Genomic DNA, 23,305 nt, shown 5'->3' on the forward strand with positions numbered 1-23,305 from the left:
CTAGTTTTCTCATGATATAGGATGTTCCCTGATTCAACATTGTAACATAGTAAATGACGGCAGATAAAGACCCAAACGGTCCATCCATTCTGCCCAACAAGATAAACTCATTTTACATGGTATGTGATACTTTATATGTATACCCGAGTTTGATTTGTTCTTGCCATTCTCAGGACACAGACCGTAGAAGTCTGTCCAGCACTATTCTTGTACTAAAAGTTCTGAAGATTCTGGAATCCTAAAGAGTTACAAGATTCTGGAATCCCAATTAGTAGCAACATTCCATATAGAACCCCAAAGAGTAACATAGTAACATAGTAAATGACGGGAGATAAAGACCTGTATGATCCATCCAGTCTGCCCAAGATAAACTCATTTTACATGGCATGTGATACTTTATATGTATACCAGAGTTTGATTTGTCCTTGCCATTCTCAGGACACAGACCTTAGAAGTCTGTCCAGCACTGTTCTTGTACTAAGTTCTGAAGCTAATGTCAAAGCCCCTTAAAATTTACACTCCAACCTATCCATATCTATTCAGCCACGATCAGGGAGCAGACCATAGAAGTCCGCCCAGCACTGGTTTTACTCTCCAATTACCAGCATTGCCACCCAATCTCCGCCAAGATTCCGCAGATCCATTGCTTCTAAACAGGATTCCTTTGTGTTTATCCCACGCATTTTTGAATTCCGTTACCGTTTGTATCTCCACCACCTCCCACGGGAGGGCATTCCACATATCTACCACCCTTTCCGTGAAAAAATGAACTTATTTCATGAGTTATGAAAGGAGTTTCACAGAAAGCATTCAAAATAAATTGAAAACATTAAGTTCCAGCTTCATAGACAGAATAGTCCTTTATATTACAGATGGGTAGGAATGTAATTCAGAAAGCATTTTAAGAAAAAAATAAATTTATGAACATTTGAATACTAGATCTTGCTGTTAATTTGGAAGTACATAAATGGGTTTTTAGAAGCTTACCCTGCTCATGTGTGCATAGACATATACTCATTTATTTATTTATTTATTGCATTTGTATCCCACATTTTCCCACCTCTTTGCAGGTTCAATGTGGCTTACAATACATCATGAATACTGGAAATAAGAAGAGAATAGACGTTTGGTATTACAGAAGGATTTTGGGTTACATGATAATGAAAAACATGACAGTAATATAACAAGAGAACATTTTAAGACAGTTTTGGATACATGTTGGGGAGGTCACCTGTGTTAATCTTTGTGGTATGTCCTGTTAAAGAGATGGGTCTTCAGTAGTTTGCGAAAGTTGGTTAGATCATAGGTTGTTTTTAGGTTGCGTGGCAGCGCATTCCAGATTTGTGTGCTCATATATGAAAAGGTTGATGCATGCATAAGTTTGTACGTGGGTGCATAAGTTTCCGTGAACTGAGCAGAGGAATTACTGGGGTTGAGGTTGCTTAGCAGGGCCATAGAGACGCAGGTGAGGAAGAGAAGTGGGAGTGTCTAAATTACACGCGTTTATTGTCTCCCCTGCTTGGCTGCAATGTGGGAGGTGGGGCAGGAGTGCTGGGGAGCATTTCACATTGGGCGCATTTCCGGCTTGATACTGTTCTGTTGGAGAGGGGTTATTGTTTACGTGTTGATGTTTCAACAATAAGAACAGATTTTAGGCTCTTTTCCTTTCAACAAGGGCATTAGAGGATGGGATCAGTGTAGCCGTGAAAGCTAAGACAAAGTAATCTGTGTGTGCTAAAAAAAAAAAAATCGAAAGTGACCTATATGTTCTGAAATGTTCACGGTCTTTATCTGTGTCTTTCAGTTTAGGGTCCCCCGAGCTCTCTCTTTTTTAGGATATCCATGTACATGACATAGACTTGTCTGCCCTATCTCAGCTATTTTGCAAATGTATCTTTTGCATGTTCCTGATGGATTTCCTGAAAACCAGACTTGCCAGGTGTGAAAAAACAGTGGATTTGTAAGCCTGTAAACTGTATTGATTATTTCTTGAAGTGTGTTTCTCTGGTTTGGCTAGCAGATGCTGCATGTTTATGTTTAAAGCTGTTACAGAGAAATTACTATTCTCTCTTTAGTTAACACAGATAAGAGGTAACCTGCAGTGATGTGGCCAGCTACTTTTAAAACATGTTGTTCTGGGCTCTGATTGGCCCAGGAGCTCAATTTATCTAGGATGCACTGCTTTTTTTGTCCACAGCCTTAGCCAGGGAGAAAAAAGAGCAAGATCTCTTTGCTGAGGCCCTATGAACAGTTTGATTTAATAACCTGTAAGCAGCTATATTACCTGTACTCCCCGGGCACTATTCAGGTAGTGAACAAATGTTTAGATAGTTTTATAATTCATCCATATTCAGGTACCTGTTGTTTTGTGCTGTTTTGTTCCATCTGTTTTTATGGTTCACTGTTCAATATTTTTATGACAATAAACATTTTTAGTTTATTGCCTCTGCTTGTCTGGACTGACTAAGAATCCGGGTGGTTTGTATGTTGGGTCTGTGGGTGCTTTCTAAGAACTGTGGGACCACTGGGAGTTTGGCCCCAGTAACCTAGGAATCACTGGGGATAATTTGAGAGTGGGAGACTTGGAGGCAGATGCAGCAACCAAACGTAAAAAAATCTAAATCGTTAAAGTCCCTAACGATTTTAAAATAACGAAAAATGCACCAAAAAAAAAAGTCACACATGCTGGAATCGGTATTGAAACGTACAATGTATCAAAGAATCACAATACACATCGTTAATCGGCCCCCAAATCATGCGCAGAGCAGCCAAGCGTTATGTTAGCTGCTCTGCGCATGCCACAAACAGTCAAATCACAAGCACATGGCAAATTGAATTGACACATAAAAAAATAAAACTAAAAAAAGGATAGGGAGGGGGCAAGGGCGCTCATCAGGAGCGTCCTGTACGGACGGCCTTGCCCCCCCCCGCCGCTGCTCCCCACTTTCCGCCGCTCCCCCCACCCCGAAAAAGCAAAATTGTAGCAGCCCCTGCCCCCCTCCCTTCCTCACTACTCTCAGCTCCGCCTCCCGACATCCTCCGTCTGTGCCCCGCCCCCTTTGGGGGTCGTCGCCGCCATTCCCCTTCTCCATCGGGCCCCCCTCCCTCTTACCGGGCCCGTGCAGCGCCTCTCTCCTCTGTCCGAAGGCGCTGCACGGGCAAGAAGAACGCTGAATCAGCTGATGCCTGCCTTCGCGATGGCGCGTCTTTCTCCTGCTGCGCCCGCCCCTGTCTGACGTCAGTAACCTACGTAGGTTACTGACGTCAGACAGGGGCGGGCCCAGGAGGAGAAAGACGCTCTATCGCGAAGGCAGGCATCAGCTGATTCAGCGTTCTTCTTGCCCGTGCAGCGCCTTCGGACAGAGGAGAGAGGCGCTGCACGGGCCCGGTAAGAGGGAGGGGGGCCCGATGGAGAAGGGGAATGGCGGCGACGACCCCCAAAGGGGGCGGGGCACAGACGGAGGATGTCGGGAGGCGGAGCTGAGAGTAGTGAGGAAGGGAGGGGGGCAGGGGCTGCTACAATTTTGCTTTTTCGGGGTGGGGGGAGCGGCGGAAAGTGGGGAGCAGCGGCGGGGGGGGGGGGGGGGCAAGGCCGTCCGTACAGGACGCTCCTGATGAGCGCCCTTGCCCCCTCCCGATCCTTTTTTTAGTTTTATTTTTTTATGTGTTTTCTGAGGTCCTTTGGACCAATCACAGCGCTTTTAGCTCTGCTAATGCGCTGGGATTGGCTCAAAGTTTGTTTATTTTTTCACTTAACACTTTTTCCTGGCACAGAGCTGTCCTAACGAGAGGTCCAGACCTCTCGTTAGTTTTCCTGCCTTTTTCCTGCGTAAAGGCAATCGGAAAAGGTTAGTGCATGTCGTTTCAATGGGGTTTTCACACTAATTGCTCATCTCCATTCCGTTTTCGTTAGCTGCTACTGTCGTCGGAAAATAGGCTTAAGTGCATGGAAAGGATCGGAAATTCTTCCCCGAGGGCTCATTTAACGATGAAAAACGTTTAGTGCATCTGCCTCTTGGTGAGAGGCAGTCGGAACCCAGTCGGTAGGTGCTAATGTAGAGCAAAAGCGACAGGTGCAGGTGGACCTGAGCTGTGCTGGGGATAGACCCCTAATTGACTGCGGGGTAGCCTCAGGCTTGTGGCTAGGATTTTTGTGAGAGCAGGCATGGACTGAATTAAGACCATTGCACTACAGCGGGATTATCACAGCCTCCCAAAATTCAGGTTTTCTTTAGGTCTAATGGCTACTAGGATTCTGATCTTAAAATACATATAAATGTCATGCAAGATTTGTTTTTCCTCCTACAGGATTTGTTTACTAATCACTCTCTCTTCCACTTGAACTTCTTTCCTCTTGTCTTATTTTTTCCTCTCTCTCAAACAATGGCCCTGCTTCATGTTTTTCCTCACGTCCATGTGTTCCCTCATGACTGGGTGTCCTTGGCCTCGTCCAACCCATCCCCTTCTTTCTTGTGACCAAGTCCCTTTCCTAACCACTGCAGCTCTCCCTCCTCTCTTTCTCTCCGCCCTCTCTGAGACACATGAAGAGTAAGTACTACTCATTTCCATAATCCAGTGATCCGTAGAATGTTTTTCTCTGTCATTCACATCATGGGCAAATTTTCTTTCTAGCGTCTTACTTTCAAAATCGGAAACTGAGCTGTGCCTTTTATTAGTAGGATGAAAATGTGTCTGTAGCTCGTCTCATTTTAGCATCTAATTATCCTATTAAAGGATCCTTTTAACTTGTGCATGATTAGCTAATGTACAATTAAAGTGAAATGTAATCATTTATATTGCTTTAAAAATTGTGCTTTATTTTGGAGACGTTTTCTTCCAATGAATGTGTAGAAAGGGGAAGAAAGATTTTTCTCTTTTCAGTGTCCTGGATCTGCAAGTATGTGTTGACGTGTAAAAATGAAGATTCCAACTACATTTTAAACCCTAATTTCTAGGCTAAGACATGATCTAATCTTTCTCAGCACATATCACAGAATGTGGTATGCGTTACTTGCAGTGTTCTTGTACCAGCAGGGTGCACTGCATTGTCTTCTCTCTCATTCTGAAGTTTAGAATTGGATCGAGCTCTCCCAGGGACTGAATATTACAGTAAAGTTTAAAAAAAACAGAAGGACTAGTACTGAAAGCATTCTCTGCATTTGCTCAGGGCGTTTCTGGACGTTGAACCTGCCCTCCGTTGTTCTCATACTTTTTTCAAATTTTTCTTAAATCACTGAAGTGAGAGAGGAGAAGGTTTTTGTGAGAAACCAAACATTAATGCTGATTATTTTCTCATGAGTGGTGACCCCATTTCCATCCTGCCTCTGCTCCATCCCCCAAACCTTGCTTGGATTTAAAAAGAAACTTACAGGCACTGACGAACCTACGTGAACTGTAAGCAGGGGCTTCTGGCATTTCTTTATGCCTAGTTATGTTGACCGGGCACAGTAGCATGAAAATAAGGAATAGGTGGAGGATTGGCCTAGTGGTTAGGGTGGTAGACTTTGGTCCTGGGGAACTGAGGAACTGAGTTCAATTCCCACTTCAGGTACAGGCAGCTCCTTGTGACTCTGGGCAAGTCACTTAACCCTCCATTGCCCCATGTAAGCCGCATTGAGCCTGCCATGAGTGGGAAAGCGCAGGGTACAAATGTAACAAAAATAAAATAGATACTATTGGAGATTCTACATGGAATGTTGCTATTCCACTAGCAACATTCCATGTAGAAGGCTGCGCAGGCTTCTGTTTCTGTGAGTCTGACGTCCTGCACGTGCAGGACGTCAGACTCACAGAAGCAGAAGCCTGCGCGGCCACATTGGTGATCTGCAAGGGCCGACTTCTACATGGAATGTTGCTAGTGGAATAGCAACATTCCATGTAGAATCTCAAATAGTAGCAACAGTGGAGGAGTGGCCTAGTGGTTAGGGTGGTGGACTTTGGTCCTGAGGAACTGAGTCCGATTCCCACTTCAGGCACAGGCAGCTCCTTGTGACTCTGGGCAAGTCACTTAACCCTCCATTGCCCCATGTAAGCCTCATTGAGCCTGCCATGAGTGGAAAAGCGCGGGGTACAAATGTAAAAAAAAAAAAAAAAAACCCGAATGCAAAGGTAGAATGAATTTACGAATTAAAATATGAGCATCTGAATCAATAAAGGGGAGGGTGTTCCCAGTTTTGTAGGGAGAGTAATCAAGCCCAAACAAGGGGGAGGGGGCTTACTGATGCATTCTATCCGCCTTAATTTTCCATTGGCTGCTGAAATTGGCAGTGCAATATTAATGGAGTTCTTCCGATGTTGCACTATGTTCATGTGGCATAAAGAGGATAATTCTCTAACCATAGATGCTGGTTATGGTGCGTACTTTTCCTTATCAAATACTAGTCCGAGTGGCTGAAAACAAATGTACTTTAAGGCATGTTCACTTACACCAGCCCTATAGCTGGAGGGGCAGGGTTTCAAGTCATTCATCTATGCAGACGATGTAATGATTTGTTTTCATTTCCATACCAACATCTTAGATGTAATATTTTTAGCGCGCGCTAAAAACACGAGTGCGCCTTAGTAAAAGGGGGGGGGGGGGGGGGGGATCTAAGTGCCATGATAATTTCTATTGCTTGATGAGAAATATATTTAATATTGACTTTTGACTATCTGCTTCAGTGTGATTTAACCAGACAGAAGCCTCTTCTGCCTGGTTAAATTGTTTTCAGTATTGACCTCATGATAGTTAATTCACTTTCAAGAACGAAGGGTCACGTTCTTCGCTATTAAGAACTTTTAGAACCTGTTCCAGGTTCGGAAAGGAATGAGTAGCAACAACAAATTTGCAGGGAGTTATTTGAATTTTTTTTTTTCCTGTTCAAAACGCCATAGGCCTTTCAGTTGACCGATGAAACTCAAAAAATACCTAAAGCAGACCTTCTTAAGGAAAAAAAACAATGGATTATTCTGTGCTTTTCTTTTTTTCTTTTTGAAATGGCTTGTGCTCAGATAGATTGCTGAAATTACAGCCCTGGGACACGGAGTTCTCCTTGTATTCTCAGAACATGCTAGGCAACATGTTTCCTCTCCCGCTACCCTTCCAGCATGTCAGGTCTATTGGGTTACTGCAGTAGAAAAAGCAAATGCACGAAGGGGTCTCTTTACTAAGCCGCGGTAAAAGGGGGCCTGCGCTAGCGAAAACATGCACCGAGGCCCCCTTTTTACTGCAGTGGGTAAAAGGCTGCCTTTGAATATTTTCCCAACAAAAATATTCTTCTGCTCCGTGGGTTTTACGTGCCTGATGCTAAGGACCTCAATATGCAAAGTGATTTAAACCGCTAGGAGAAGCTTCTGGCCTTTAAATCGTATTCAGTGGCACTATCCAGTTAATTTGTGGGCAGTCCAAGGTGGACTTTGGCACTTATGCGGTTAAATATCAATATTCAGTGCTTAATATTGCACTTAACCAGCAGATTGCCAAGACCTGTCGTTTCTTTCTTTACAACATCCGTAAAATCCGCCCCTTTCTTTCCGAGCACTCTACCAAAACCCTCATCCACACCCTTGTCACCTCTCATTTAGACTACTGCAATATGCTTCTTGCTGGCCTCCCACTTAGTCACCTCTCCCCCCTCCAGTCGGTTCAAAACTCTGCTGCCCGTCTTGTCTTCCGCCAGGGTCGCTTTACTCATACTACCCCTCTCCTCAAGACCCTTCACTGGCTCCCTATCCGTTTTCGCATCCTGTTCAAACTTCTTCTACTAACCTATAAATGTACTCACTCTGCTGCTCCCCAGTATCTCTCCACACTCGTCCTTCCCTACACCCCTTCCCGTGCACTCCGCTCCATGGATAAATCCTTCTTATCTGTTCCCTTCTCCACTACTGCCAACTCCAGACTTCGCGCCTTCTGTCTCGCTGCACCCTACGCCTGGAATAAACTTCCTGAGCCCCTACGTCTTGCCCCATCCTTGGCCACCTTTAAATCTAGACTGAAAGCCCACCTCTTTAACATTGCTTTTGACTCGTAACCACTCGCCTCCACCTACCCTCCTCTCTTCCTTCCCGTTCACATTAATTGATTTGATTTGCTTACTTTATTTATTTTTTGTCTATTAGATTGTAAGCTCTTTGAGCAGGGACTGTCTTTCTTCTATGTTTGTGCAGCGCTGCGTATGCCTTGTAGCACTATAGAAATGCTAAATAGTAGTAGTAGTAGTAGAGGTGATGGAAAGGGCTCCCGCGCTAACCCAGCGGCAACCGGTAAGTACCAGCTCTACAAAAATAGAAAATATTTATGTAGCGCTGGAAATGGAGTGCACTGGGGGTGGGGAACTACTTCCGGTGCTCCTGCAGTAGCCCGGCAGTTGTTCTGGATTGGCGCATGGCAAGCCTGTTGCTGCGTGCCAACCCTTTAGTAAAAGGGCCCCCTTAGTTCTTGGTGAGCCAGGCCTTGTGATGAACCTCATATGGTATTTTAATTACGTTGTTATCTATGTCTCTGTTTTTCGTTTGTAGGCACCAAATCATTCAACATGATGTCCCCCGCAGGTGACAACTCAGAGCTACTGGCAGAGATAAAAGCTGGGAAGAGCCTAAAACCAACCCCACACAGCAAAGGCCTCACTACTGTCTTTTCTGGCAGCGGGCAGCCAGGAACAAATGTAGGTGTATTCTTGAATGTAAAAGTACTATATCCTTCACAGTTATGACCCTGAGTAGCTATGACGGTCATAGTGACCTTGGATGCCAGGTACGCATTAGAGCATCAGTACCACCTAAATCCTTCAAAATATCAGGTTGACGTTTTAGGACTTTTTAACTTGGCGTGAAAGCACTTTTGCTGATATTCAATCCAGCCATCTGTCATGGGTACAACTTTAGGTTCAGACTTGGTGGGATGAGGGTAGAATAAGATCTTGGCACCTACTGTACTGAAAATCACCTGAATCTAACAGGGGTGAGGTAATTTTCAAGAGTCAAAGGGGTCAATATTCAAAGCAATTTAACCAGCAGAAACAGCTCCTGGATGGTTAAATCAGTTGTTCAAGACTACTCACTCATTTTGAGCAGTACTTAACCAATTAGGGCAAATAAAAATGACCGTTTAGCGCCTAATGCAAAACCGACTATCTTGAGAGCATTCCAGGGTCAGAGTCAGCACTTGGCCAGTTGAGTGCCAGTATTAAGCACTTAACTGACCAAGGTCACTGCATAAATAGGACCGCACAAAAGTCAGTCCTATCTTTGGGACCCTTTTACAAAGCAGCGGTAAGCCCACGTGGGCTTTGGCGGTAGTTTCACTCCCAGCGCGCAACATTTCTGGCACTAGCGGAAATATTTGAAAAATATTTCCGTAGGGGGTTACCTGGTGGTAATCCTCCGTGAAAAACTGCAGTGGCTCCCAATCAAAGAGCGTATTGCTTTCAAAATCTACACCCTGGTTCATAAAATCATCTACGGCGATACCCCGGGATACATGACAGACCTCATAGACCTACCAATCAGAAACATATCCAGATTATCACGAACATATCTAAATCTCCACTACCCAAACTGCAAAGGACTCAAATACAAATCAACTTATGCATCCAGTTTTTCCTAGATAAGTACACAACTGTGGAACGCATTACCAAAAGCCGTGAAAACAACGTATGACCACATAAACTTCCGGAAATCACTAAAAATTCACCTGTTCAAAAAGGCACACCCTACCGATCCACCTTAAATGCCTGATCTCTGCAACACAATGAAATCAAAGCACGTAATGGACATAATATAACTCTTCCGCTGTACGATTCCATAATGTGTTTGTTCCAGATGAACCTTACCCTACCTCAATACCACATTGTATTTGTTTCCATACCAGACTTGGCGAACGTCTTTACGGTATTTTGTAAGCCACATTGAGCCTGCAAATAGGTGGGAAAATGTGGGATACAAATGTAACAAATAAATAAAGAAATAAAGAAATAAAATCAGGCAGCGCCATGCGCTGGCTGGTTACCACCAGGTTAATGCGGGAGCCCTTCGCCACCCCAATGGGTGGCGGTAAGTGCACCCCCCCACACACACACTTAACCGATCAAAGGTCACTGCATATCTAGGACCACATAAGAGCCAGTTCTATCTAAGGGGCCCTTTTACTAAGGTGTGGTAAAAAGGGCCCCTATGCTTGTGGTGGGTAAAAAGGCCAAAATGGCCATGCGATAAGATTCCACTTACCGTGTGGCCATGCAGGGGGAGCACTTACCACACCCACTGAGATGGCGGTAAGGGCTCCCATGCTAATTCAGCGGTAACCGGCCAGTTCATGGCGCTGCCCGATTACCACCGGGTGACCCCCCCCCCCTTGCCAGAAATGCATGCTGATGATGGAACTACCGCCGACACCCATGTTGGGTTGATGGTGGTTCCGGATTACTGCACGGTAATCCTGTGGTGGGTTTTCTGCTGCTTAGTCACAGGACACCTTTATTCTGTAACCAATATCTGGTTAAGTGCTGAATATCGTACTTAACCGGCTATGATGTAGCTGGCTCTGTAAACCTGGAAATTCAATGCTGGGTCCCAGACATGGCCCGGCATTGAATATTTAGGTATAACGCCAACAGCAGTCGGCAAAACACTGAGTGCTGCTGGCTGGATATCGACCCCAAAGTTCATTTATTTGTTTTATTTCTTAAGTACTGCCTTCAAGCCTGAAAGCTATCAAAGTGATGTACATTCACGTGCAATAGGTATTTTTCTGTCACTGGAGGGCTCACGGTCTGAGTTTGCACCTGAGATAATGGAGGGTAACAAGACTTGCCCAAGATTACAAGAGTCCACTGTTCTAACTATTAGGTTACTCCTCCATTAGAAAATCCATGAATAATCATAGTTCAATTTTCCTTCCTTGATCATGGATCTGCTGCCTCCCCCTCTAGTCTCACTGATAGATATTGCCTGATTATATTTTATATATTATATTTTGGGACTTTATTGGAATAAAATATCTTTTTTTAAAATGGCCATGCTTCCTGTCTTTAAGACTCTCCTACTTATATGCCTTCATTATGCATACAGGTAAAATATATAGTAGAAAAATAGTATTATTATTATTATTTGTTGCATTTGTATCCCACATTTTCCCACCTCTTTGCAGGCTCAATGTGGCTTACATGGTACCGTAATCGGCGTTGACCGATTTCGGTGTGAACAAATACAAGGTGTGAGTAATATCAAGGTGATAATATGGTAGAGTGAGATACATATATGGTAAAGACAGTTGGGGAGGCCATCGTTAGGGAAAGGAAGAGATAGTATATGTCTGTTACGATCTTTGGTTACGTTGTGTCGCATGCTAATGATATGCTGAAGAAGGTCCCAGGGGACTCTTGGAAGCTTCTTATTCAATTGTTTTATGAAAATCAAGACAGACCCCTCAAGTGAAGCAGAGCTAGCGAAAACCCCTTTATAAGGAATTGGTGGCCCATGACCTTGCATAGCATAGGTGATGTAGATTCAAGAAAATTTGCCGAAAATGAGGTGCAAAAAATATGGACACAAAGCGCCAATTCTTTAATGGCAATTGGGCACAAAATTGCCATTCTAGAATACATAGTATCGTGGAGGGGCATAATCGAATGGGGCCGGCCATCTTTAAGGGCGGCCATCTCTAATGACGGCCCCGTTAAGCGGTGTACCCGACTGTATTATCGAAACAAGATGGCCGGCCATCTTTCGTTTTGATAATAAGGTCAGGGCTGGCCAAATCTCAACATTTGGGCCGGCCTTAGAGAACACCGGCGTTAGAGATTGCCGCCATTGGTTTTCGCCGATAATGGAAACTAATGGCGGCCATCTCAAAAGACTAGACCTTTTGCAATTGTTTACTAAACATGGAGGCCCCATCAGTTATCTTTGTATCACAGTTTGACTAATGGTGCTGAGTGGTGAAAGTGACAGCTCTTCATGGTCCAGTGTTTCTAATTTCGTGTCCCTTTCCTGCCATTCAGCCAGAGAATCCATCTGGAGCCCCACCCTCGGCTACCTTACCAACCTCTCCTGAGACGTCAAACCCAACCCCAAACTCGGAGCCAGTTCTAAATGGCAACATGGTACCTCCAGCCCAAAGCCAGGGGAAACAAATGGACATTGAGGCCCTGATACCAACCCATGATGAGCAGGGTCGACCCATCCCAGAATGGAAGCGACAAGTAATGGTGCGGAAGCTGCAGCTGAAAATTCAAGAAGAGGAAGATCAAAAGCGCAAGGTAAGAATTCATCAAAAGAATAATTGGATGACTGTGTGGTGGGTTTCTTTCTGTTTTGATGTGATGTGTTTTCATCCCGCCCTCGCACAAGTTACGTCAGATGAAGGCGGGACACAGGGAGGGAAGGCCCGAAGGGAGGCGGTCTGCAGACTGCCACTGCTGTGCTTCTTTCACACGGAGCGAGGTCGAGGTGGGGCGCTATGAATTGAATTCAGGGGGGCCCGGCCCGGTGGTGGACAGAGGGGGACGGGTGGAGGGGACTGCGGTGCCGGGCCCCCCTTGGAGGCCCGGGCCTGGGGAATTTTGTCCCCCCTGCCCCCCCCCCCCATCTCGGCAGCCCTGCTGCTTCTAGATAGGAATCTCAGTCAGACGTGTAGGTTGAGTTAAACTAGAGTAGGATATCAGACCACAAAGACCAACCAATTTCAGGCTAACCTAGATAACTTTGCACCAGCCTTTATCTTGTGGGTCTTGCATGGCATGGCGTGAGCTCCCTGTTTTGGCATGGATGACTTTACTTTTCAAAGTTCGTTTAAATTGCAGTATTTAACACCTCCCGCTTAACAGAATCAGAAGCCTTTGTGGCCCCATCATGTTTAGAAAATGGTCTCTTTTGCTAAACTGAAACACCTCAGCCACTTGTAAGTTTTCCTGCAGAATGCGTGAGATGCAGCATTTGCAGCTGTTTCCAGATGCTGCAGAATTTCACAAATTTGCATCATTCAAAAACATTAAAATAGTCCTAGAAGGTGGGAAAAAAGCTCTTGCTCGGATACTGCAAGTTTAAATGTTTTACATGGTATTCTAGTGGTGTAATGAGTGCTATTTTCATTGACACATTTGCTGTGATCATCTTCTGTACCATAATTAATGCTGAGCAATGAATCAATGGGCTGCAGAAAACAACTTCCATCAATGAAGGTATGTTGTCATCCTCTATACACCTTTTTGCTACATGTAGGGTACTCTGGTAGCCACATGGAAATGTGCTCATTTTTTTGTGTTTAGCAATCTTAGACTGTCGTTATCATTACACCACTAAATACTTGTAAAAATGGAAAGTGTGCAAAGGAAGGAAACTTTTGGCTGTCTACCCTGAGGGACATGTTTTCCCTCTGTTTTTTTCCCCCTACCTTAGTTTGAAACCGGTAGTTGCTATCACCATGAAGGCTGGAGATACTCTCATGTGCACAATGCAATTCTGGGGCCTTTTGGGGAGCTCATGACTGAGGATGACATAATCCGGATTGAGAAACAAATTGAGAACCTCCAGGTGATGCACAAAGTACAGAAAGTGGAGACACAGCTGGAACAGCTAGAACATGAGCTTCAACAACTTCTTCCAGCGTCGACCGCATTGGCACAAGAGCCCTTCACTGTAAATCCCAAACAGATGCAAGGCAGAGCTGATGACCTCCCAGCCTGGTGCAGCAAGATTTCAACTCTGCTGAAAAGCATGGCGATTCTTTTGGCCACACTCAGTGGAAAGGAGGTAGATCTAACAGACTTCATGAATTCTGATGCATCAGAACCTCTGCAAAATGTTAAGAATGTACCCACCTCTCCTATTAAAGATGTCTCTACCAACATAGGTAGGTCTCAGTCGTTTAGTTCCACCAGAGAGGATGTTGAAAAGGAGATTAAGCAGTGTGGTGTGTCGGTTAAAAATCTGAAAGCCAACTATGAATTGAACACAAAGCACCACTTTTTTGACTCTGCATCCAACAGGGTATACAAAAGGAAAAGATCATTGCCAGTTGGCACCACACCATACAGTTATGGAAGAGAACCAATCTTGGAGGAAGATTATATAGCTAGCGCTGATCAATATGATAAACTGAATGAAGATGTGGGGTCAAGTGTAGTGGAACCTCCAATTACATTTTCACATGTCCCATTGACATACCATGATGCAGAACATACCCTCATGGATTCTTTTGGAGAAGTTTTACTTAGCTCAGACCACTTGACCAGAAGTCTACCAGTCCAGACGGAACTTAGTTGTGTTCAAGATTACATAGATATGAGAAAAGAAAGAATAGTTTTCCTTTTTCTTGACCACTGGAAAAAATGGACTTTTACAGAATCTGTGAAGCAGAATCATCCAAAGAGAAAAGTGGACGCTGGAAAAGTAAATATTGATTTGGTAAATGAACAAAAGGAGTATGACAGCGAAGACCTCAACATAGAAATTGGAAAAGGACCAAGCGAGGATGACAGACTTTTGTATTTTATGAAGCAAAGGCAAGTAGTTGGAAAATTGATTGGCCACTGGAGAAGCATAATCAGTCAAGTCCCATCTAGGCAGCTACGACGTTTAAGCCGAACCAACATGCTTTACTGGCCGGAACACTTCCTTCCTCATATCAATGGCACACCAGTTGAATATTCAAGTCTGACACTGGATCTTTTTATGTTGGGCTACTTTCAGTTGTTAGAAATGAACATGTCTCGTGAAGAAAGGAAGTTTCGGCATATTTTGTGCTATGAAATGTTTGATCGACTGGGCAGTCACAGCTGGGAATTAATTCGAAAATTTCACAAAGTGGTGATGGAAGAAATTGAGTCTGGAAAGCGAGACTGGGTTGATGGCTTTGAAGATCTCAAAGAGCAGTTTTTTGGAGATCATGTAGCAAGCAGTCAAATTACTTCAGAAGAACATGAGGAACCAGAAAAGACCAATCTACCACAATTAAACCATCAAGAATCTTCTGCAAGCATGGCCACCAGTATCCAAAGAAATGATGGTGCACAAGAGGAACTGACACCAATCCCAAAAAGTAGAAAGGACTCAATACAGCTCATTTCCGAACTTGGAGAATTTAGTAATGACGATATATGTCGTTACATAGACCGCAGTTTTTCATTTTGGAAGGAAAAAGAAGCAGAACTTTTTGATATTTGAGGGTGTTTTAATGTTGTTTCTCATCATGAAAAGGGATACTGGCAAGCATTTCTAGCAAGGTTTGTGGTAAGGAGGGAGCAATGTTGTTCTTTGTCATCTATGCTGTCAACCATATCAGTAGGCAAGGAATACTGACATCGACAACTCTTGAATCAAGTTGCAAATTGATAAGGAGAGGTTCGAGTAGTAAATATACAGTATGTGTACAGAATTAAAAGATACAGACGTTCAGAGGATGGCTATCAAAATGGATGGAAACCATACTGTACATTGATGTGATCTGGCTAAAGAAATAAAAATGAGCATTCATCATTTTAAACTACAATATAATTAAGAATGACTTATAGAAATTGACAGTGGATTTAGAACTTCGAGATCATCTAGACTGACTATTAAAGCCTCACTCTAAGGGCAAATTAATTTGTAGGATATCTGATGACAAAACTGTGTGGACAAGGATATGTGAAATAAAAGACAGCAAACCATTAAGATTTTAGTACCACAACTGGGGTGTATGTAGGGAGACCAATAGGTCCATGTCCAGGAAGATAATTTGAGCCAATCAAGATTTTATTGCATCCATGGAGGTGTAATCCTCCTTTTCTTAGGGAACATGAGATTAATATGCTACTTATTCAACTGGATAAGATCAGGACTTGTTCAGCTTGTCTCCTGGACATGGTTATACGTGATCGCCCTGGTTGTTTCTGGTTCTCCTATAGCAGACACTACTACTACTTATGTTAAAAATGCTACCAGGCATATGCAGGTACTGTACAGATCCATATAGTCCTTCTCCACAAAGTCTACAGTCCTGTTGAGATAAAACATACATGACAGTAAGAGATTCTAGGAACACGTGTCATAGGAAAGTAGTCAAAATGTAAAAGCAACCGTAAAAAGGTGAGTCTTTAGTCTGGATTAGAATATGGCTAAAGAGGGAGCATGATGCACTGACTCGGGAAGTCTGTTCCAGGCACAGCAAGGTTGAAAGAGCAGAGATAGGGGTTAACAATGGAGGCAAAGGACAGAAATAAGAGTGACTTACAAGGAGGGTGAGGACAGAGTGAATTCTTTAGTGTTAATCCTTCAACAGATTTGCATAGGCATATGGAGGGTAATTCTATAAAGGTGTGCTTACATTTAGACCCCTACTTAGCTGAGATTGGGTGTCAACACCATTGCCGGTCAGACTTCTACGGTCTATGATCGTGACTGAATAGATAGGGATGGGCTGGAGTGTAAATTTTAAGGGGCTTCGACATTAGCTTCAGAACTTTTAGTACAAGAAGAGTGCTGGGCAGACTTCTACGGTCTGTGCCCTGAAAATGGGAAGGACAAATCAAACTCTGGTATACATGTAAATTATCGCATACCATGTAAAATGAGTTTATCTTGTTGGGTAGACTGGATGGACTGTTCAGGTCTTTATCTGCCGTCATTTACTATGTTACTCTTTGGGGTTCTACATGGAATATTGCTACTAATTGGGATTCCAGAATCTTGTAACTCTTTAGGATTCCAGAATCTTCAGAACTTTTAGTACAATAAGAGTGCTGGGCAGACTTCTACGGTCTGTGCCCTGAAAATGGGAAGGACAAATCAAACTCTGGTATACATATAAATTATTGCATACCATGTAAAATGGTTGTTGGGTAGACTGGATGGACCGTACAGGTCTTTATCTGCCGTCATTTACTCTGTTACTATATTACTATGTTACAACACACCTACTAGGAACCTATACAGTGAAAACAATACATGACCACCTAAGCTTCAGGAAATCATTGAAAACCCACCTCTTCAAAAAAGCTTATCCCACTGATCCAACATAAATCCCCAAACCCAGCAACACAAGATCATCTACGATTGTACTGGACAATTTATTAACCTCGACCCCATGACGCCTGAAACACTTCTACCTTTGACTATAACACAACCTTGTATTTGTTATCAACCGTAATGGCAATCGCCACTACGATACTTTGTAAGCCACATTGAGCCTGCAAATAGGTGGGAAAATGTGGGACATAAATATAACAAATAAATAAATACTAGAAAGAAAAGTGGGTGCCCATTTTTATTTATAGAATACCAGCATTAACATGTCAAGAACATGCCTAGGATTATGGCACAATCACTTACACTAGCTATAGAGTTGGTGTTAATGATGTTGCATAAATCACCAAAAGAGGGCGCATAGATTATCTATATAAATAATTCTCACCTTCTCTCTCACCTGCTGAAGCTCAATCTGTGCTGAAGCTCACTCTGTGGGAGGCAAACACAACACTCACTCTCACACTCATGCACCACTGTCACTCATAGACCTGCCCCCCAGCCACGCCCCTTCCGGACATAATTCGCAACCCCAGCGTTCTAAATGAAGCCTCCAAATTGCTCCAAACCGGAAGTGTGAGGCGTCAGAGATATCCTGTTTGCCCAGGCCTCCAAACCGGAACTCAGAACTCTGAAGCGCCGTATGCCCCGCCCTCGCATCAGAACGTCATGACGACGAGGGCGGAGCACACTGCAGGAGCAGGACACAAACTCAATCTCCCAGCGGGGACAGCGACGCTGCAAATGCTATCTCCCCGTGCCCGGCCCTCAGCGACTCGGCGGCCATGCCTCACACTGAACCTGCATCACAGAGGGGTTGCGGGACAGCTGCCTCGCTGACGGTACGTCGATGCTGAAAACCCGATCTCCCCGTGCCCCAAAACCTTGCTAGCGCCCGTTTTATCTCTCCAAGAAACGGGCGTTTTTTACTAGTAATATTATATAGTCTATACAAGTAAATATTCCCCCTGCTCATGTGAACGCAAACTACATGCCATCACATTTAGGTACCATGTTGGAGGAGTGGCCTAGTGGTTAGGGTGGTGGACGTTGGTCCTGGGGAACTGAGGAACTGAGTTTGATTCCCACTTCAGGCACGGGCAGCTCCTTGTGACTCTGGGCAAGTCACTTAACCCTCCATTGCCTCAGGTACAAATAAGTACCTGTATACAATATATAAGCCGCATTGAGCCTGCCATGAGTGGGAAAGTGCGGGGTACAAATGTAACAAAAAATAAATAAATTTAAGGGCATATGTGAGCACATATGTGCAGTAACGCTGGCATTCTGGTTATTTATCTGTGCTCCTGGCACCTAAATCTTGGTGCCCTGATTCGAGAATTATCCCCTAAGTGATGAAATGATCTAATTGAGGAATTCAGGCTGAAATACCTTAGATTAGGGCTTATCCTCTCATGCATAGGCGTGACCTGTAAAGCACTATCTCCCATTTTGTATGTAACACCCCTTTCCCTGGGCATTTCTGGGCCCGAGATCCGAGCAGGCTGGAGTCCAGGCGAAGGGCAGACTCCATCGGACCCTCACTCATTCACTCACTTGGTGCGTGGTGCCTCCACCTGGGGAAAGAAGTGTTAGTGGGTGGGATGACCCTCTTCTCCCCCAGGAAACTAAAAGTTGAGGCCCATATCTCTGTGGGAAACAAGGCTGTCAGTTAAACATAGGTTGTCTTGAGGGGACCAGCCCTATGACCACACTGCAGTCAGCAACTTAAAACTCAAAACAGTTTATTCTTTGACTTCAAACCACAGGAACATCCAACTGTATGAACTCTTTGTTAAATAGTACAACCCTTAAGTAAATCTTCCTCTGGTATTTCTCCAGCGGAACTCCTGTATTCTCCTCAGAATGTGGTATATGTTACAAGGCACTTTTAAACAGGGTTATTTACACTTTCTACAGCCCCAGTTCATGCCTATCCCTAAAGACAGTGTTCCAAAGGCTGTGATTCTCTCTATGCTTCAAGTTCTGACCCTCCTGGTCTAACCTTCCATCAAGGTGGCCTTTGCCTTGGCTCACCCTGGCTGTGAGCGGGACACTCCCTGGCTCCTATCCCATGCTCCTGGGCTGGGTCTCTCCACTGCTCACCCCAGAGCTCTCCTTTCACAGCTGCTGTTTGTCTTAGCAGTAATTCTCCTTGTTCTTAGCCAATGTAGTGGAGGAGGAATGGCCTAGTGGTTAGGGTGGTGGACTTTGGTCCTGAGGAACTGAGTTCAATTCCCAGCACAGGCAACTCCTTGTGACTCTGGGCAATGGAGGGTTAAGTGACTTGCCCAGAGTCACAAGGAGCTGCCTGTGCCTGAAGTGGGAATCAAACTCAGTTCCTCAGTTCCCCAGGACCAAAGTCCACCACCCTAACCACTAGGCCACTCCTCCAACATGGTACCTAAATGTGATGGCATGTAGTTTGTGTTCACATGAGCAGGGGGAATATTTACTTGTATAGACTATATAATATTATAATCTATGTGCCCTCTTTTGGTGATTTATGCATCATCACTTAACCCTCCATTGCCCGCCACATTGAGCCTGCCATGAGTGGGAAAGCACGGGGTACAAACGTAACAAAACAAAATGGATTCACTTCTTTTCAATGGGGTCCCCGTCTCCTCCTTTGGGTCACTTGGCAGGGGCTTGCAGGCAAGCCAAAGACCCACAGCAACAAAACAGAAAACCAACCAAACAAAACAAGACCCCTCCCTAAAAGAGCAACTAACTCTTCTCCTGTCACTCTTCCTTTCAGTACATGTTCTCTTTGCATTTTATTTGCAAACTACTCCCCTTGGGCTGGGCTTCCTCCCGCCCGGGGACCTCCCAGTCACTCCCCCCAGTGACTCTCTACAGGGATTTAGCTCTCAGTAATCCCAAACTAATAGGGGATTATATGTGTTTAGCACAAAACCTTCTCTAAACCAGGCCCTTTGCTGTCTAATCCTCCAGTGACATTTTTGAAGTAGTTGAAACTTTACTTCCTGTAATTAAGTCAGCATTTGTGCTACACAGGAGTAGCTGGCATTAAACATAGATACAGGTTTGTAGGTAAGGACCAGAAAGTTCTAGTCCATTTTTTGACTTTCCATTGCAATATTGCAGAACCATTTGGTCTAACATGTAAGAATTATCAAACAGGATAACATTTAAGGTTATTCTAGAGAGAGACGAAGAGAATCGAATATATCATTGCATAGAGATCGAATAATTTAATTGAAGATTTTCTGAGTTCAATATCCTCAACATTAGTAGGCTAAAGACATTTTTAAAAGACAGAACCATAGTTTTAACTTTAAAATCTTGGTAGGTTTTGTTTAGGTGAATAGATGGGGTTTGTTTTAGAAAAATAAGCAGTTTAAGCTTTTTGGTATCTTGCAGCCTGGTTTTGCCTATTAAATTTTGTTCTTTACTTATTGACACATTAAAAATTGGTTTTAAAATGTTTAAATTATTCTATATAAGAAAAATCTCAAAGTGGTTTGTTTTCCATCCTTGATGTTTGTTACAAAGCTCTTGAAAAGTTGTGTTTCTGGCTTGGAATTTTCATAATATCTTCTGTGCTGGTATCATGTTTACAGTTCATTGAGTGGATATTTCATGTGCTTGAGAAGAATGGATTCAATGGACATTAGAATTAACATGTTTAGAAGCACAATACAGTAATATAGAAATGAGTAAAGATGTTTGTTTGTTGTTTGTTTCGATTTAGCTCACATGTTTTTCAGTAGTAACTCAAGGCAAGTTGCCTTCAGGTACACTACCAGGCTTATTTTCGAAAGAGAAGGGCGCCCATCTTTCGACACACATTGGGAGATGGGCGTCCTTCTCCAAGGGTCGCCCAAATCGGCATAATCGAAAGCCGATTTTGGGCGTCCTCAACTGCTTTCCGTCACGGGGGACGACCAAATTTCACAGGGGACTGTCGGAAGCATAGCGAAGGCGGGACTGGGGCGTGCCTAACACATGGGCGTCCTTGACCGATAATGGAAAAAAGAAGGGTGTCCCTGACAAGCACTTAGCTGACTTTACTTGGTCCATTTTTTGTTACGGCCAAGCCTCAAAAAGGTGCCCGAACTGACCAAATGACCACCAGAAGGAATTGGGGATGACCTCCCCTTACTCCCCCAGTGGTCACCAACCCCCTCCCACCCTAAAAAAAACTTTTTAAATATTTTTTGTCAGCCTTTATGCTAGCCTCAAATGTCATACCCAGTTCCATGACAGCAGTATGCAGGTCCCTGGAGCAGTTTTAGTGGGTGCAGTGCACTTCAGGCAGGTGGACCCAGGCCCATCCCCCCCTACCTGTTACACTTGTGCTGGTAAATGTGATCCCTTCAAAACCCACCAGAAACCCACTGTACCCACATGTAGGTGCCCCCCTTCACCCCTTAGGGCTAGGGTAGTGGTGTACAGTTGTGAGGAGTGGGGGGTTTTTTGGGGGAGGGGGGTTGATGAGCTCAGCACACAAGGTAAGGGAGCTATGCACCTGGGTGAAATTTCTGAAGTCCACTGCAGTGCCCCCTAGGGTGCCCAGTTGGTGTTCTGGCATATCAGGGGGACCAGTGCACTATGAATACTGGCTCCTCCCACAACCAAATGGCTTGCATTTGGTAGTTTCTGAGATGGGCGTCCTCGGTTTACATTATCGCCAAAAATCGGGGACGACCATCTCTAAGGTCAACCTAAATTTCGCGATTTGGGCGTCCCCAACCATATTATCGAAGTGAAAGATGGACGCCCATCTTGTTTCGATAATATGGGTTTCCCCGCCCCTTCGCCGGGACGTCCTGTGAGGACGTCCTCAGGAAAACGTGGTGCAAATGGCCACGCCTAAATTTACACACAACTCTCTGCTTAAGCTTTTATTCTATAAACCACGCTGAACTTTAGGCACGGCTTATAGAATACCATTTAAGCGGATATCGTTTTTGCGTCAATTTTGTTAGACGCCATATATAGAATCTAGCCGTAAGTGCTCCTGTGTTAAGTCTGCGTTATCTGATTTGCACATGCTGGCTGGATAGCACAGGAACGTCCTACTCAGGGGCGTAGCCAGACCTCGGCTGGAGGGGGGTCCAGAGCCCGAGGTGGGGGGGCACAGTTTAGCCCGCCTCCCCCAGCCGCCGACCCCCCCCCCCCCGCCACTTTGGACCCTCCCACCTGCCGCCGACCCCTCGCCACTTTCAACCCCCCTCCCGCCGCCAACCCTCCCCCGTCGCCGGGGTCCCCAACCCCCACCAGCCGAAGTCTTCTTCATCGCTGGTCGACTCCGGTGCCTTCGCTGATGATCTGATCGAAAGTGGTGGGGGAGGGTCGGCAGCGGCAGGAGGGGGGATCGAAAGTGGCGGGGCGGTCAAAAGTAGAGGGGGCCAGGGCTAAGTCTGTGGGGGCCCATGCCCTCGTGGCCCCACCTAGCTACGCCCCTGGTCCCACTCTGCCCATGACACATTTCCTCTACAAAACTAATTTTAAAAAAAATTGTTAATGCATGCTTAGCGCACAAAACTGGGCAAAATGCCGCGAAACGCATTGATGCATTCTGCGATAGCCTCTTTTCCTGCACTAACAATGCCTTAAGGCAGTGATGGCAAACCTTTCAGAGACCGAGTACCCAAACATCAACCCAAAATCTAATTATTTATCGCAAAGTGCCATTCCCTCTCCCCCTCCCCCTCGTCCTCCTCCCCCTCGTTTCCCCTCCCTCTCCCCCTTCCCCCCCCCTCCACCTCCCCCCAAGTTCCAGAGTCCCCCTCCCTCCTAGTTCAACAGGATCCCCCCTCCCTCTGAGTTCCACAGGGTCCCCTCTCCCTCCTAGTTCCAGGGCCAGGGTCCCCTCTCCCTCCCTCCCACCCACCCAGTTCCAGGGCTGTCGTGGGAGGAACCAGAATGCTGCTCATTCAATGACTCTCTCCTATCAGCATTTTCCTGAGCAGTCCGCCCTCCCTCCGTCTGAGTACCAGGGCCCCCCTCCGAAATTTAAAAGTCATACCTGGTTGGGGTTAAGGCGGCGTCAGCGGCAGCAGCAGTAGTGAAAAGTGTGCTGACTCGGCGCGCCTTCAGCCTTCCCTTCTGTCTCTCAAGCTGTGTGGTCCCACCCTTGTGGAAACAGGAAATGAGGGCGGGACCAGAGCTTGAGGCAGTGATGGCGAACCTATGGCACGCGTGCCAGAGAGGGCACACAGAGCCGTCACTTCAGCCAGTTCCAGCCCCGCCCTCTGAGCACCAGGGCCCACCTCCGAAATTTAAAAGTCATACCTGGTCGGGGTTAAGGCGGCGTCAGCGGCAGCAGCAGTAGTGAAAAGCGTGCTGACTC

General features: G+C 45.1%; 1 protein-coding gene across 2 annotated transcripts in view; it reads left to right on the forward strand.

Moving 5' to 3' along the window:
• ESPN (espin) overlaps positions 1-23,305 on the forward strand; it is a 163,526-nt gene that overhangs the window by 122,252 nt on the left and 17,969 nt on the right. For both annotated transcript variants that reach the window (XM_030186135.1, XM_030186136.1), the window contains 2 exons: positions 8,500-8,645; positions 11,982-12,239. In XM_030186135.1, coding sequence (XP_030041995.1) covers positions 8,500-8,645; positions 11,982-12,239 — 404 coding nt within the window. The remainder of the gene's footprint in view (positions 1-8,499; positions 8,646-11,981; positions 12,240-23,305) is intronic.

The sequence above is a fragment of the Microcaecilia unicolor genome, chromosome 13, assembly GCF_901765095.1.
Source record: "Microcaecilia unicolor chromosome 13, aMicUni1.1, whole genome shotgun sequence".
NCBI classification, from domain to species: domain Eukaryota; kingdom Metazoa; phylum Chordata; class Amphibia; order Gymnophiona; family Siphonopidae; genus Microcaecilia; species Microcaecilia unicolor.